The 16,217-nt window shown below is 40.8% G+C and overlaps 1 protein-coding gene across 2 annotated transcripts in view; it reads left to right on the top strand.

Moving 5' to 3' along the window:
* Positions 1-16,217, top strand: part of diaph1 (diaphanous related formin 1) — a 359,024-nt gene that overhangs the window by 114,785 nt on the left and 228,022 nt on the right. For both annotated transcript variants that reach the window (XM_087995081.1, XM_087995082.1), the window contains one exon: positions 2,168-2,284. In XM_087995081.1, the coding sequence (XP_087851207.1) occupies positions 2,168-2,284 (117 nt within the window). The remainder of the gene's footprint in view (positions 1-2,167; positions 2,285-16,217) is intronic.

Genomic DNA, 16,217 nt, shown 5'->3' on the forward strand with positions numbered 1-16,217 from the left:
GCATTAAATGTGGATCCTTGAAATAGCTCAGTGATGATCAATCAGCCTCAGCCCCATTCATGCAGTTCCCGTAATAAAATACTTTTCCTGTGATTGTAAATGATTAATTTTGCAAAACAAGGATAGGTTTGTGTAGCTAGATAATTGCCTTCTCACATATCTGTATAGTCTCTCTCACTATTCCATAATTCTCCTTATCCAAATTCACTGAATTTATCTTGACCTAAATGTACTGATGGAAACCAGGCAATTAACATTTGCCCAAGACAAATGCTAGTTGTTAAATTCTGCAATCTTGGATGACTGCACAAATTTATTGAACTGAATCTGTTTTATTGTCAGATTTAGATTTAGTTCATACTTTGCCTAAATTGGGCAGCACGGTAGCTCAGTGGTTAGCACTGCTGCCTCACAGCGCCAGGGACCCAGGTTCGATTCCACACTCAGCCGACTGTCTGTGTGGAGTTTGCACATTCTCCCCGTGTCTGTGTGGGTTTTCTCCGGATGTTCCAGTTTCCTCCCACAACCCAAAGATGTGCAGGTTAGGTGAGTTGGCCATGATAAATTGCCCATTGTGTTCAGGTATATGTAGATTATGTGCATTAGTGAGGGAAAATGTAAAGTGGTAGGGTGGGGAAATGAGTCTGGGTGGGATATTCTTCGGAGGGTTGGTGTGGACTTGTTTGGCCAAATGGCCTGTTTCCACATTGGGATTCTATGATGATTCTGTGATTTTTAAATTGCCCTTTCCAGGGGAGATGTCCACTAGCAGTGTTGGAAATGGACACCGTGTTTGTCAGTCGTCTGGCATTAAAAGAGAAAGGATAGGTTACTGTTTTGGTTTTGGCACCAACAGATGGAGAGGGTATGGTTTGACAGTGCTAATGAAGGAGAGGGAGGGCAGATTTGAAGATGTGACCATTGTGGAGTGTAGGCATGAGTGTGATCAACAATGGGGCGGACAGATATTGAGGGCATTATCAATGAGAAAGGAGTGCAGCTTGGTGGGCATGATCTCTGCAGAGAGCGCAGGTTTAAGGATGCGATCAGGGAGGGAGTTCATATTTGAGGCATGGTCATGCAGGGTGTGCAGGTTTAAGGGTACTGACCGGGATAATGAAGGGTGCATAGTGGGTGTATCATTCATTGGGAAATGAAGGATGGAATATTGTCAGCAGGCATGATTCCCTTGATGGTATATCACGGTGGTGTTCTGTGAGCCATCAGTATCAACCACAATCACCAACTATGGTAACAAGAAAAATCTGCTGTTCCAAAACTCTATAAAAAGTGTCAATTAAACCAACCATTCACATATCACTAATAGAGCCTTTGAAAACAGCGTACCTATTAATTGTATGCAAATAAATATTGCGACATTAACATAAACATTGACAGACCACAAAAAACATTAACAACCTCCTAAGATGTCAATCAAACAAGGTTGACAGTTATCTTCAACTTTGAGTGTGTTGCTGGAAAATCATATGTCAGGCAGCATTCGAAAAGCAAGAAAATCAACATTTTGGGCCAGAGCCCTTCATCAGGAATGGCTCTGGCCCAAAACGTCGATTCTCCTGCTCCTCTGATGCTGCCTGACCTGCTGTGCTTTTCCAGCACCACACTCTCAACTCCGATCTCCAGCATCTGCAGACCTCGCTGTCTCCTAATTGTCTTCGACTGTCAAAACAGAAAGCACTGCTGAAAAGTCCTTTTAAACCTGGGCCTGTAGTCATGCATGGATGATGAGGGCACCTGTTGGAAATGTTCTTACACCTGTCTTTGTTATACATAATGTAGGGGTGGAGGCAAAGCTTCAGCAGCCTTTAATGCAACTTGTACAAAGTTATAGAGAACTGAGGCATGCCTTTTAACAAGCCTGCTTGGCAGTCGGCTGTTCCTGTGACCACCTCAGTTTGTTTCTGGGAACTGCAAGCATTGTCCAATCCCAGAGCAAAAATCCCATCCCAAAAGTCAAGCGAGCTAGGCAGTTTTCAGTTCCAACTGATCTCATCTGTAGCAAGAATATTCACTTTGACTTCAGTTAACTTTTCTGTTTTACTTTTGGCAGGTGTGCCCTTTTATTTTGGAACAGTTTATTTCCTTCCTATATTGCATTCAGTTTTCAGAAGGTGTTTTTAATATGGCTCCTTAACAATAACTGCACAGATGTGAATGAAGTCTTCCAGATGCTGCTGAACACTGTGAAAGACTCCAAAGCAGAGCAATACTTCCTATCTATCCTTCAACACTTGCTTCTGATCCGCAATGATTACCAAGCCAGGTACGTAGTCTCTTCACTGTTATTCTGGACTGTTACTGACCTATAAGCCTTTCATAACATTTCTATCAAGTAGTCAATCTCTGTAGCAATGCAGGAGGATTTTTGTTGTCCAACTGTTGCAGTTTGTGTCAACCCTTTTAATTTTAGGTTCTCTGGACGATTTATGTGGAAATATTGTAGATTGCTCAAGCAGTGCTTTAAGCTAAATGACCAGTGTGTTAATAGGCAAGAGGTTGAAGGGACTTAAAGGAGATGAAGGGGGCATCTATAGTACAGCACTTAGACAACCATGAATGCCAATCTGGAATACCAATGCCATTCTTGACCAAGGGGGCATAGTTCAAAACTCCTGGCCAGGCCATTCAGGAGAGATGTTAGAAAGCATTTCTGCACACAAAGGGTGGGAGAGATTAGGAACTCTCTTCCACAAACAGTAGCTGATCCTGAGTCAGTTCATTTTAAATCTCAGATCAATGAATTTTTAAGGGATATGGGCAAAGTAGGTATGTGGAATTAACCTCCGATCAGCTGTGATGTCATTGAATGGCAGAACAGGGTTTGAGGGGCTGAATAGCCTACTCCTGTTTCTATGTTCAATCTGCACCTACTCATTGCCTGGCAATTTCAAGTACAGTGGAAGTTGGATTTTTGGAGAAATGTAGCTAATGCTCATCAGTATAAGATCATAAGAAATAAGAGTTGGCCTTTTGACCAATCAAACTTGCTTCGCCATTAAATAAGTTCATGGTTCATCGGATTGTGGTCTTCATTCTATTTTTAGGTTTGTTCCCTCTTGATTCCTTGGTTACTCAAGTCTGAGCCTTGACTATATTCAATGATTTAGCCTCCACTGCTGTCTGGGGAAGAGGATTTCAATGATGAGCAACAATTGTTCCCAATCTCAGACATAAGCAGGAAACTGTACCTCTAGAGCTAGATTTCTCCCACACAGGAAAACCTCCTCTGTGATTCCCTATTAAGCCCCCTCAGAATCTTCGTTTCAATAAAGTATAGCTCTTGTTCTTCTCAATGCCATTGAACCTAGGTGCAATCTGCTTGACCTTTCTTCATATTGCAACCCCTTCATTAGCTGGTCTTTGAAGAAATTGTGTGAAGCGCAACAACTCTCCAAGTTCCCTTCTAAACCACTCACCATTCTGACTTGGAAAAATATCGCCATTCCTTCACTGTCGCTGGGTCAAAATCCTGGACTTCCCTCCCTAATGGCACTATGGGTCAACTCATGTCACATGGACTGCAACGGTTCAAGAAGGCAGCTCACCACCATCTTAAGGGGCAACTAGGAGTGGGCAGCCAGTTATACCCGTGTGCTGCAAATGAGTTTTAAAAAACAAACCCCGTTGCTCATCAAGAGAAGAATGAGAGGGGATCTCACTGAAACACTTAAAGTCTCTGACAGGGTTGGATAAATCAGACATGCTTTTCTTGTTGAGCACTAGGGGGGATTCGGTGGTGGGAGTTTCTTGAACAAAGAATCAGAATGTAGCTATAGGTGGACCATTTAAAACTGAGAAGAGATGTAATTTCTTCACATAGAGGTTGGTAATCATGTGGCATTCCCATAATGCCATAAGGTGGAGGAGACCAAATCACTGAATATATTTAAGCAAGAAACAGATTTCTTGATATTAAAGATGTCAAAGAGTGTTTTGAAAGTATGGGGTGCATGATGCTGGGAATACAAACATTATATTAGCTTTTCTAATGACATGCTATACTTGCATATTAACAGTTTGTGGTTCATGCACTAGGACATTCCAGTCACTTTATGTCCAGAGTTCTGCAATCTCTCTCTGCTCAGATAATTTTTTCATTTTTTTTCTACTAAAATGTGCAATTTCACATTGCTCCATATTAAATTCTATTTACCAGGTCTTTGGTCACTCACTTAACCTATCTATACCTTTTTTAGCTTCTTTGTTCTCCTTATAACTTTCAAACCAACCTTTGTGTCATTGGCAACTTTAGGAGTCATATCTCCAGTCCCTTCATAGAAGATATTTATATCCAATATTAAAAGTTGAGTCCCTAGACTGAACCTGTAGCACTCCATTAGTTTTGTATCTTGCCAACCAGGAACACGTTCACTTCTGCTTACTTCCTTCCTTCCTTCAGTCAGGCAGCCAATCCTCTGTCAGTGCCAATATGTTAGTCCTATATTATGAGCTTTGATCTTCCGCAATAACCTTTGTGGCACCTTATCAAATGCCTTCTTGAAATTTAGGTACAGTCTATCCATTAACCACAGCACATAAACAGTGTCATGCTTCTTACTCTGTAATGGCAAGGCATGGATGTTATTGTAGTAAAGTTCGATTTTATTGATCATTGAATCATTTGATTCAGGAGTTGACAGCATTATAGGACGGATATGTATCCTGGGCTTCCTGAGTGTTGAAACCTGAATAACTCTGGCCTACCTGTGCTTGGGTTATATATTAATCAGTTTACCCTGACTGAAATTTGAGAGCCCGGAGCTTTAAGGGACCAGTTCTGGTTGTGTGCATGAACTACCAATCGGAGCCGTCTGATCTGTTGGGAAACAAGGATTGTTCTACTTTGAGAATTCAAAATTAAGAGGAGGTTTCATTGAGGTATTCAGAATTATGAGTGTTCTAGGCAGGGGAGGCAGTGAGAAACTTCCCAGTAGAATGGGAATAGAGAAACAGGATGATCCCGTAAAGAAACAACAATGAGATGAGGCAAATCATCTTAACGTAGCAAAGCGGTTATAATCCAAAATTCGTTGCAAGGAAGTGTGATGTTACAGCATATGATTTTCTTCAATCCTTTCACTGTTTAAAAAAGTCAAAATTCTAGATTTAGATTTTATTGTCACATAGATTCAAATATAGGAGTACAGTGAACAGTGTACAAAGTTGTCATTCTCCGGCGCCATCATAGAATACGAAAGACAGGATTAAAAGCAGAAGCAGAAATAAAAGAAACAGCTAAAAGAAAAGGAAATGTCCAGATCACTTGCATATTAAAATTGAGCATTCTGGAAATTTCAGTTCTGGTTGTAGTTAATGATACTGAACAGCAGATGGTGCTATTGCTCTTTCAATTCAAGATATTGTCTAAAAACTGAACGAACTGCAGATGCTGTAAATCAGAACAAAAACAGAAATTTCTGGAAAAGTTCATCAGGTGCAGCATCTGTGAAGAGAAATCAGAGTTAACATTTTGGGTGCGGAGATCCTTCCTCAGAACTATCTGGTCAATTCAGATTGTGCTAGACAAACCTTCTGATGTGTCCTTTATAGTCTATATTCTTTAAATGCATTTATTTTATATTGTTTTTCATTCACTTTTGTGACATCTGGCAGCCTAGAATGCTGACATTGCTGTTATTAAAATAAACACACTTTCCTGCATTTAAGTATTGCTCATGCCTTGCACCAAGTGAAATGTAAGGGGTTATTTGACTGATCATAGAATCGTCCAGCAGTGAAAAAGACCTTTTCAACCTGTTGCCTTTGTGCTGGCTCATGGGAAGAGATCTCCAGCTGGATCCACTCCCTTGCTGTTTCTATGCAATGCTGCACATCTTTCCTTGTCAATTATACATTCAACAGCTTGACAAAGGACGTGGGCTTGTCGGAAAACCTTTGAGAAGGAAGAGGGGGACTGGAGAAAGAGTCCAGAATGTGGGACTTATTGGTTGAAGACCTGGCCACCAGTGGTGAAACAAGAGGAAAATATCTGGACGAATGCAAGTTTGAAGGGAGCATAGAGGTCTGGAGGAGATTACTCAGAGGGAAAATCAAGACAACACAGAAATTTAAAAGCAAGAATAAGAATTTATAGATTCCCAGTATTAACTCAGCCAGGGTGAGAAGACCTAGCCTAACCATCGGGAGTGAGAAGTGGTTTTGGATGTAATGCATGTGGATGAGAAATCACTCTGTAATGGAGAGAACTGTACCATGAAACACATTATTCAGATGTTAAGGTACATCTGCTCAATCAATGCTGTGAGGTTTAATTGCTACTGAAGTATGGTTGTACACTGGGGAGAGAGGTTGTTACTGAGCTCTGTTCCCAGGTAAGAAGAAAGCGAGATGTACGTGAACAAGGCTCACAGTGAGGAAAGATTCAGTAAACCTTTCAGATTGTATCGATCCAGGCCTCGTAACTTGTTCACTTTATTCCCCTCTTCCCCCCCCCCCCCCCCCCCCCATATATAATTATCTTGAAAGCCAAGCGTCCCCTAAGATAGACAGACTATACTCTGGAAGTTCCCTCCCTGAGCCCCTCAGACATTCCAAGCCAGTCCAGGAGATGACATTGACTAACTGTGTTCTCAAAAGGCCTTTGCTGTCTGTGTGGCTTTGGGAATGTACAGTAAAACCCAGACAGACACTGTCGTCCACATCCCATGAACAAAAAACGTCTTTGCCCACGGGTTTTAATGAATGCCTAATTCTTCTCAGTTCTGTGGAAACCTTTTCTCTCTTAATATACACTCATGTAGAGTCACTGCCCTGAACAGAAACATTAATTGTTTGTACTTCTCTTGGGAGAGATTTTCTTTTTTTAAAAAAATGTAGCATTTCAGTATCTGATGAACCAAGTTCAGACTGTCTGAAAACATTTCCTCATTATTCTGAGTGCATGTCAGGTCAGAAATGATTGCAGTAGTTGAATATAGCTTTGATGTGTCAGAGCTGCTCTTTGTGGAAGTCTTGGAGATACAATATTCTTTTTATACAAGCACACAGGATGTCGTTGAGACAAATTGCATGTTCCCACATAATAAATTGTGACTTGCAAGTATGAAATTTGCAGCCTTCAGTCAGAATAGTTAAGTAAAAGATGATCTTGGTTGCTGCTGATGTATTGTATTATTATCGTAATGTCACAAAGCAAAGAACACTTGGAATTTAAATGACTCATTCCAGCTCAAAATTTAGTGAATCATTTATGTCACTCCTGTTTCAAACCAACTGCTGCAGCCAGTAGATGGCAGTATTGCTCTATCAAAATCAGTTTTTTGCAAGCTGCAAAGCAATATGCTTTTCATACTTTGTGTTCTGGTGTACTGTCTTTATGAATATGCCTCCTTCTTTCAGTAAAAATTGTTTCATTATGCTTGCAGTGAATTGTGCACCTCTTAATACTTTCCCTGGTCTATCAGATATATCTATCTTGCAACACGTGACGTTTTCTTGCATTCTCAGACCCACAAAGTTTCAGTTCAACTGGTGTTTGGCACACAGGCAATTCTCAAGAATACATTCCAAATAGCCAATACCTAGAGCAGGTGTCTTCTCTCAATGGTAGTGCTCTCCACTGAGTCAAACTGCTCTAAGTTCAATTAGGACTGTACTATAGATGCTGGAGATCAGAACTAATGTTCTAAGTTCAAGTCTGTTTTCAGTGACTTGAGCAGAAAATCTAAGCTGGTTTGTTCTGAGTGCAGGACTGTGAAAGGGCAGCAGGTACGTGAGATCACAATCACTCACAAGTTCCCTTTCAAGCCACCTACCATCCTCATTTGGAACTACATTGCTCTTCCTTCAGTGTTACTGGGTCAAAGTCCTGCAACTCCCTTTTTAACGACATGTGGTTGACCTTACCTTCGTGAACTGCTGCAGACCTTGGGGTATAACTCCCCACCACTGTCTCCACGACAAGTAGGGATATATAACAAAATCTGGCCCAGCCAGTGACTCCCAAATCCCAGGAACAAATTGGAAAAACAAAGTGGTGTCAGAGATGCCATCTTTCAGATGTTTTAGCAATGACCCACCTGGCATCCCAGAGATAGATGAAAGATTCTGTGACATTGTGAAGAATGGCAGAGGAGTTCAATCAGATTCTTGGCCAATTTTCATCAGGTGTGAACACCACACATCACAAAACTGATTAGGTAGCCATTTAGATCATTGCTATTTATGGGAAGAAATTCATTGTCCTGTTTCTGTGCATTAAACCCAGTCTGTGCTTCAAAAGAACTCCATTGGCGTGAAGCACTTTGCAGTGTTGTGCAATTGGTAATTGACATCGAATGTACTTGCAAGCGCTACCTGTTCTTGAGATCTTTTGGTGTAGGTTTGTTTGGGGTAAACAGCCTGGTGTGTGTTCCTTTTGGGCTTATTGTAATCCACAGTCAAAGCAACTGTCTGCTCACTGTGTTCTCCCACTGTGTTTATATCTTGGTTGCTCTAAAACTGCATCAAGTTGATGTAGACGTAGGAGGGCAAACGCACTATCCTGATTAGTCAGGAGAATTTTACATAAGTCGTCGCAATTTGTTAAAATCTTTCAATAAATAACTTATTTGAGTATTTAGTAATCATTTCAAGTCAACTTAAATTTTTTTTGTGGAATATTTTAGGGCACAGTCCAGCTTTAAAAAATAATATATGCAGGGAATGGGGGGCGGGACTTCTTTTTGACAGGCAGCTGTCACATTCCACAGAGCTGTGGCACTGACTGCTTCCAACCTGTAGGTGCCACTATTGCTCTTTAAATGAAAGGTGGGTGTTGTCTCTGTCAAATCAGCACAATGAAATTTTAATTTTTCTCTCAATCTTATAGCTCCAAATGTTGTATTTGCTGTTTTTCAACTTATATTATTTTGTAGCAGACAGCAGTTTGTTAGTCAGTGTTGTTTTTGTTCGAGTTAAACTGAAGTACATGTCTCTAATTCTGAACAGATGGCCTGAACAATGAATGTAGTTCTATTGCCAAACCACAATCTGTTCTTTTAAAGCTTAAAAATATATTGAAAAATAAAAACAAAAGATTCAGGCTTTTTTTATTTGTTTTCCCATTCTGATTTGAACAAGTTTTGGAAGCCATTTTTCTTGTGTTTTTTTTTAAATCTCAAGCCCCTTTGTGTTTGCAATTCATTTTTCTTCAGGTCGTCTTCATGTACTCCATTTTGTAAAATCCTGCAGTACAGTGCAATACCACAGAGCTCATTTTATCCTCACATCTTGCTCAGCTCTCCCAAGGCATTCGTGGTTTCAATTTGTGAGAGTACTCGTTCAGGGATTATTGAGCAGAAGCTTACTGTGAGCCTCTGTAATGAATTAAACTGAGAAACAGTTTGATTGAAGCAATTTTCATCCCTCGCTATCATCACACAGACCATTAGAAATCAGATTGTGACTGAGAAAGGTGAAAATGTAATTGCAAAAATGTAGCACACAACTATACGCTGTCGTATATTGTAATTTTTGTTTTTGAAAAAAGATGTGAATTTTTCATTTAAAATTTTGAAAGCATATTTATTAAATAGAGTAAAATGGTAAGTGCACTGTAGTATTTGGGTCTGTGTGCTGTACATGAAACAGCAGCCTGTCGCTTTGCGTGACAGCCCCTCCCTTTGTTTGTTTCAAGGCTGCCGCAGTATTTTCCCATTCTTCCAACTCTTCATAAATCTTTTGAAATGTAGAGGACTTTTAGGGATTTCTGTTAGATAAATATTTGTGCAAAGTTCATTCTTCTTTGAACATAACCTTTAAGATTGCCGAGAAAAGCATTTTGTAGGAGGTGAAACAAAGGACAGGAGTACTCTGCTACAGCATGAAATGCAGTGATTAACCCTGCGAGTCCCAAAGTAAAGAACCAAGACTGGTTTGCAAAACTGCTTCTTTAAAAAGAACAATGAACAGCAAATTTACTTTTCTGCCAAGATTGAATGATTCTTGACATGAATTTAATTCGAATGTTGTTGCTTTTCTCCCATCTGTGCCTCCATCTCCCTAGAAGATGATATCTCATGATCATATTTCTCACTTTGGTAGGATTTTTAAGTCTGAACCCTGAATGCTAGCAAAGGGGACATTTTAGTTGAAGTAATGATCAGGCATCTGGTTTTAGTGTTGTTGGGTAAATGATGAATAATAGCCAGGATTGGTACATCTGGATACCATGCTGTGTACCTTTAGAACATTTTGAAGCATCAGTCTGTATGAGATCCTTTGTATCAGCATTTCAAAATACTCACTCTTTTGCCAATTGTTTTGGCTTTAATAATACAAAGGAAATACTGTCAGGAAATGATTGTTCCTTCAAGCCGGAGACGGTAGTTAAACTAAAATAGAGCAGTGTGTGGAAAAATAATATCACATCTTAATCATCTGGCAATGTCCTGTTTACTGAGCAGCCACAGCTGAATCTCTGTCACTGTAAAGACCTTGAATCAGTTACAATGACTTGAGAGAACAGGAAGCCTGACTAGTACTTGGCAATCTAGTATAGACTCAATCGCACATTTTCAATAAATTTTATGATTTGAAGTTGCCTTTTCGTGCTTCATTATCTTTTAACTGTTAAAATGTCATTTCCTGTTAGAAATGATTGCTGCAAGTCTTTTATCAGCTACCTCTGGAACCCAGTACATTAGATTTTCCATGCCACACACTAAAGCCTAAACTGCTGTAAGATCTGAACCTGGGAGCAGTTATCTAGATTAGCTAAGCTTACTACTGCTGCCTAAAGGGAAGCACATGTTTACCATCATACAGCAGTGAGGCCATGTGGCCCATTCACCAAATCCCAACTCTTTGAAAGAGCTAGGCATTCTATCCCATTCCTGGATATACTCCCATTACATCCAATTCCTTTCAAGTGTTAGGATTGAATCACAGTTGGGGAGACAGTGATATCATTGTGATAACATTGAGGCTAATAATTCAGAGGGAAAAACAGGAATTTCTGGAAAATCTCAGCAGAGGCTGGCAGCATCTGTGAAGAGAAATCAAAACTGTGTTCTGAAGAAGGGTCACTGGATCTGAAATGTTAACTTTGATTTCTCACCATAGATGCTGTCAGACCTGCAAGTTTTTCCAGCATTTTCTGGTTTTGCTTCAGATGTCTTTCATTTGCATGTACTTTTGGGGTTCTGGGTTCATATCCCACCACAACTGTTGGTGGAATTTCATTTCAATTAGTAAATCGGGACTATAAATCTGGAATAAGGTGAGTGAACTTGCAGCATAGGTCGGTACCTGGGATTTGGATGTTGTGGCCATTTCAGAGACATGACTAGAGGAGGGACAGGATTGGTTCTTGCAGATTCTGAGATTTAGATCTTTCAGTAAGAATAGAGAAAATGATAAAAGGGTGCGTGTGACATTGTTAATCAGGGGCAGTATTACAGCCCCCACCCCCTCTCCGGCCTATCACCCTCTCCCTCACCTCCTTCCATCTATCGTATTCCCAGCGCCCCTCCCCCCTACCTTTTTATCTCAGCCCACTTGGCACACCAGCATCATTCCTGAAGAAGGGCTTATGCCCGAAATGTCGATTCTCCTGTTCCTCGGATGCTGCCTGGCCTGCTGTGTTTTTCCAGCACCACACTTTTCAACTCTGGTCTCCAGCAATTATGATGCAGTTAGGCAAGATTTAGGATGCATAGGATGGGGAAGGAAACTGCAGGGGTGGACACACTTGAAATGTGGAGCTTATTCAAGGAACACCTACTGCAGATCCTTGATCAGTGTATACTTATCAGGCAAGGAGGTAGTTGTCAAGAGAGGGAGCATGGTTTAGTAAAGAAGTTGAAGCTTTGAGGAGAAAGTGAGGTCTGCAGATGCTGTAGATCAGAGCTGGAAATGTGTTGCTGGAAAAGCGCAGCAGGTCAGGCAGCATCCAGGGAACAGGAGAATCGACGTTTCGGGCATAAGCCCTTCTTCAGGATTCCTGAAGAAGGGCTTATGCCTGAAACGTCGATTCTCCTGTTCCCTGGATGCTGCCTGACCTGCTGCGCTTTTCCAGCAACACATTTCCAGCCAAGTTGAAGCTTTGGTCAAGTGGAAGAAGAAGGCTTATGTTAGGATGAAGCATGAAGGCTCAGAGGGGGCTTGAGAGTTATAAGTTACTTAGAAAAGATCGAAAGAGAAGGCTAAGAAGAGCTGGGAGGGAACATGAGAAGTTGTTGGTGGATAGGATCAAGGAAAACCCTAAGGCCTTCTCTTGGTATATCAGGAATAAAAGAATGACTAGAGTACAATTCGGGCCAATCAAATGCAGTAGTGGGAAGTTGTGTGTGGAATCTGAGGACCTATGGGAAGTACTTAATGAATGCTTTTCATCAGTATTCACATTGGAAAAGGGCAACGTTATTGAGAATAGAGGTACAGGCTACAAGATTAGATGAGTTTGAGGTTGACAACTAGGAGGTTTTAACAATTTTGGAAGATCTGAAAATAGATACGACCCCTGTGCCAGAATGGGATTTATCCTCAGATTCTCTGGGAAACCAGGGAGGAGATTGCAGAGCCTTTGGCTTTGATCTTTATCATCATTGTCAACAGGAGTAGTGCCAGAAAACTGGAGGATGGCAAATGTTCCCTTGTTTAAGAAGGGGAGTCTAGACAACCCTGGTAATTATAGGCCAGTGAGTCTTACTTTGGTTGTGAGTAAGGTAGTCAACATGGTTTTGCGAAGGATAGGTCGTGCCTAACTGACGTTATTGAGTTCTTCGAGAAGGTAACAAACAGGTGGATGATGGTAAATCGGTTGATGTGGTGTATATGAACTTCATTAGGCGTTTGATAAGGTTCCACATGGTAGGCTGTTGCATAAAATAGAGTTTCAGGATTAAAGGTGTTTTAATGAGTTGGATCAGAAATTGGCTAGCTGAAAGAAGACAAAGGGTAGGGGTTGTTGGGAAATGTTCATCCTGGAACTCTGTTAACAGTGTTGTGCCGCAAGGATCTGTTTTGGAGCCTTTGCAGTTTGTCATTTTTATAAATGATCTGGAGTTGGGCGTAGAAGGATGGGTTAGTAAATTTGCAGACTGACACTTAGGTAGACAGGGTTGTGGATAGTGCCGAAGGATGATGTGGGTTACATAGGTAAGATGCAGAGCTGTGCAGAGAAGTGGCAAATGGAGTTTAATATGGAAAAGTGTGAGGTAGTTCACTTCGGAAGAAATAACAGGAAGGCAGAGTACTGGCTGATGGTAAAATTCTTGGCAGTGTAGATGTACAGAAAAATCTCAGTATCCAGGTGCATAAATCCCTGAAAGTTGCCACCCAGGTTGATAGGGTTGTTAAGAAGGCATATGGTCTGTTGGCATTTATTGGCAGGAAATTGAGTTTCGGAGCTACGAGGTCATGCTTCAGCTGTACAAGACACTGGTAAGGCCGCACCTGGAGTATTGCGTACAGTCCTGGTCACTGCAAGAAGGAAGGATGTGGACGCTTCGGAAAGGGTTCAGAGGAGACTTACTAGGATGTTGCTTGGTATGGAAGGAGGGCCTTAGGAGGAAAGGCTGAGGGAATTGGGGCTGTTTTCGTTAGAGAGAAGGTTGAGACGTAACTTATTGAGATGTATAAGATAATCAGAGGGTGAGATAGGGTGGACAGTGAGAGCCTTTTTCCTCGGATGGTGAAGGCTAGCACAAGGGGACAAAGCTTTAAATTGAGGGGTGATAAATTTAGGACAAATATCGCAAGTAATCCCTTCACTCAGAGTAGTATGGGAGCAGCCTGCCTGCAACAATAGTAGACTTGCCAATGTGAAGGGCATTGGACATACATATGGATAATAATGGAATGATGTAGGTTAGATGGGCATTAGATTAATTTCACAAATTGGCACAACATCGAAGGCCGAAGGGCCTGTACTGCGATGTAACGTTCTATGTTCTATAAATCTAGTCTCAGTGATGGTGGTTATGATAACTGACTTTGACTGTTATAGCATGCCACATGATTTGCTGTTGCATTTTTAGAAAAGAAATCTGCCAGCCTTACCTGATCTGCCCTACAGGCAATTCCAGACCCACAGTAATGTGGTAGATTCTTACCTGCCTTTTCAAATGGCCTAATAAGCCAATCAGTTCAAGGGCAATTAGGGAGAGGCAATAATTGAAAGCAAAAATGCTGTAGGTCACAGTACATCAGGCAGCATGCATGGAGAGAGCAAGCTAGCATTTCTAATCTAGATGAGTCTTTGAGAGCTGAAGTGAATGTAGAGGGGGCAGCATTTATGTAATAGTCAGGGGAGGGAATTGGAGTGCCGGGGGAGGAAGGGTGTTGATATTTCAGATAAATGATGTTGGCTTTGTTTGTGATGTCATATCCCAGGAAAAGATGAAAAAAGAATTCCACCACCTTTTCAGGTGATACTTTCCAGATCATAATGAGTTGTGGAAAAATAAATTCTTCTGGCTTTCCCTGTCATATGTTTGCAAGTTACCATAGTTCTATGCTGTTTGGTTGTCAACGTTTCAATCATATAAAGTTATTGTTTCTTGTTTACTCTGTGAAAACCTCTCCTAATTTAACACTTGTGTTTCATCTCTCCTTACACTTCTGTGCATGCCGAAGACCAACCTTAAACTACTCTCTCCATATGAACTGGTAACTTTCTAGTTAATTTCTTTACCATCTCGCATCTTCTCCTGATGTTATTGCTCAGAAAAGGCTGCAAATCTGCAGCTGATGTCTAATAATAGATTTATGCATGTTCAGCACAGTTTCCTTTCTTTTATGCTCTGAGCTTCTACTTAGAATGCCCAAGGTCACGCATGCTTTTTTTGTCAGTTAACTTGTTTGGCTACCTTCAAAGATTTCTGTATGTGAGCTCCCAGTTCTGTCTCTTCTTGCACCTGTTCTAAGAATGTGCCACTCAATTGGACTCTCCTTGCTCTTTTTTTCCAGAATGTGCCCCTCCCCACTTCTTATTTCTCCACATTAACTGTCATCTGTCCAGCTCTCCAGTCTGCCTGTATCCTCTGTCTTATTTTGCAAGGAGTGTTCCTATGTGTACCATCTAATCTCTGGAGCTGGTTAATGTCATAGAGGGCAAGTCATGGATTCACTGGGAATATGGGGATTTGTGAATCTGCTTGATTGCCTTGGGGAATTTGTCTGAGTTTTTTCTAAATGAAGCTGATTTTTTTTTTCTCTCTCTCTCAGGGATTCGTTTGATTACCAGGTGGGCCATTTATATACGTGGCTGTACCAGATTCACTGCATAAACTGCAACAAAAAATCCAAATGGATGGTGCAAAATAGACATTATAGCAACCAGCATTTTGTTCATTAAAGAAAGAACTGAATGTGGCCTGATAGATATCTTTCACGTAGGTAGTAAAGAAGATATCAAATTGCAGATCATGGAAACATCAGGCTATTTTAGATTGACTGACTGTGTTTGAGTCCATCATGTATTGTTCTGGGAAAGTAACCTGAATATATTGTATGAATTCATCCATCTGCCAGTCTAATTATCCTGATCTAGACATTGATTAAAGCCACCCATAATAGTTGTGCTGCCTTTTTTACATTCCTCATTATCTCCTTATTTATCCTCTGCCTTACAGCCTAGCTATTGTAAGGGCATAAATAGACTATGCCCAGCTTCACCTTATTTTGTATCTCCACCCATATGAAGCCTACTTCATCCAATCCAAAATTTATTCTTTATGATGTATTTATTGCATCTCACACTAACAACGTTACCCCTTCAGACATTCCTCCCTATCTGTCCTTTCGAAAAGTCACATATCCCTGAATGATTAGTTCCTAGCTTTGATCATCTTGTAACAGTGTCTCTGTAATGGTTAGAAGATCATGCTCAATAATCTCTCTTTTGTGATGTTGATTCATTTATTTTTTCTGAGTACTATGCAAATTTAAGTGAAGAACTATTAATGTTGTCCTTTTTTTGCCATTTCTTCCCCAATCCAATTTTTTGTTGTTCATACTTGTTCAGTCTTTCCCTCCTTACCCCACTTGGGAGGCATTGCCAGAATATTTGTCCTACAATGCCACCTTGTGCTTTGTCATCCTCTGTATACCCAACACCGAGCTGTCACCACCAATACCCCTAATTTCACCTTCCCAGGGCTTGGTCTGATATATCTTCACTGCATTCTTTCTGTAGCAAGTCCACCTTTTCTTGGAAATGGAAAAGAAAAACATCATAAATTCAAAATAAT

The sequence above is a fragment of the Chiloscyllium plagiosum genome, unplaced genomic scaffold (assembly GCF_037043375.1).
Source record: "Chiloscyllium plagiosum isolate Xiang-an unplaced genomic scaffold, Cpla_swu_hap1 HiC_scaffold_16, whole genome shotgun sequence".
NCBI lineage: Eukaryota > Metazoa > Chordata > Chondrichthyes > Orectolobiformes > Hemiscylliidae > Chiloscyllium > Chiloscyllium plagiosum.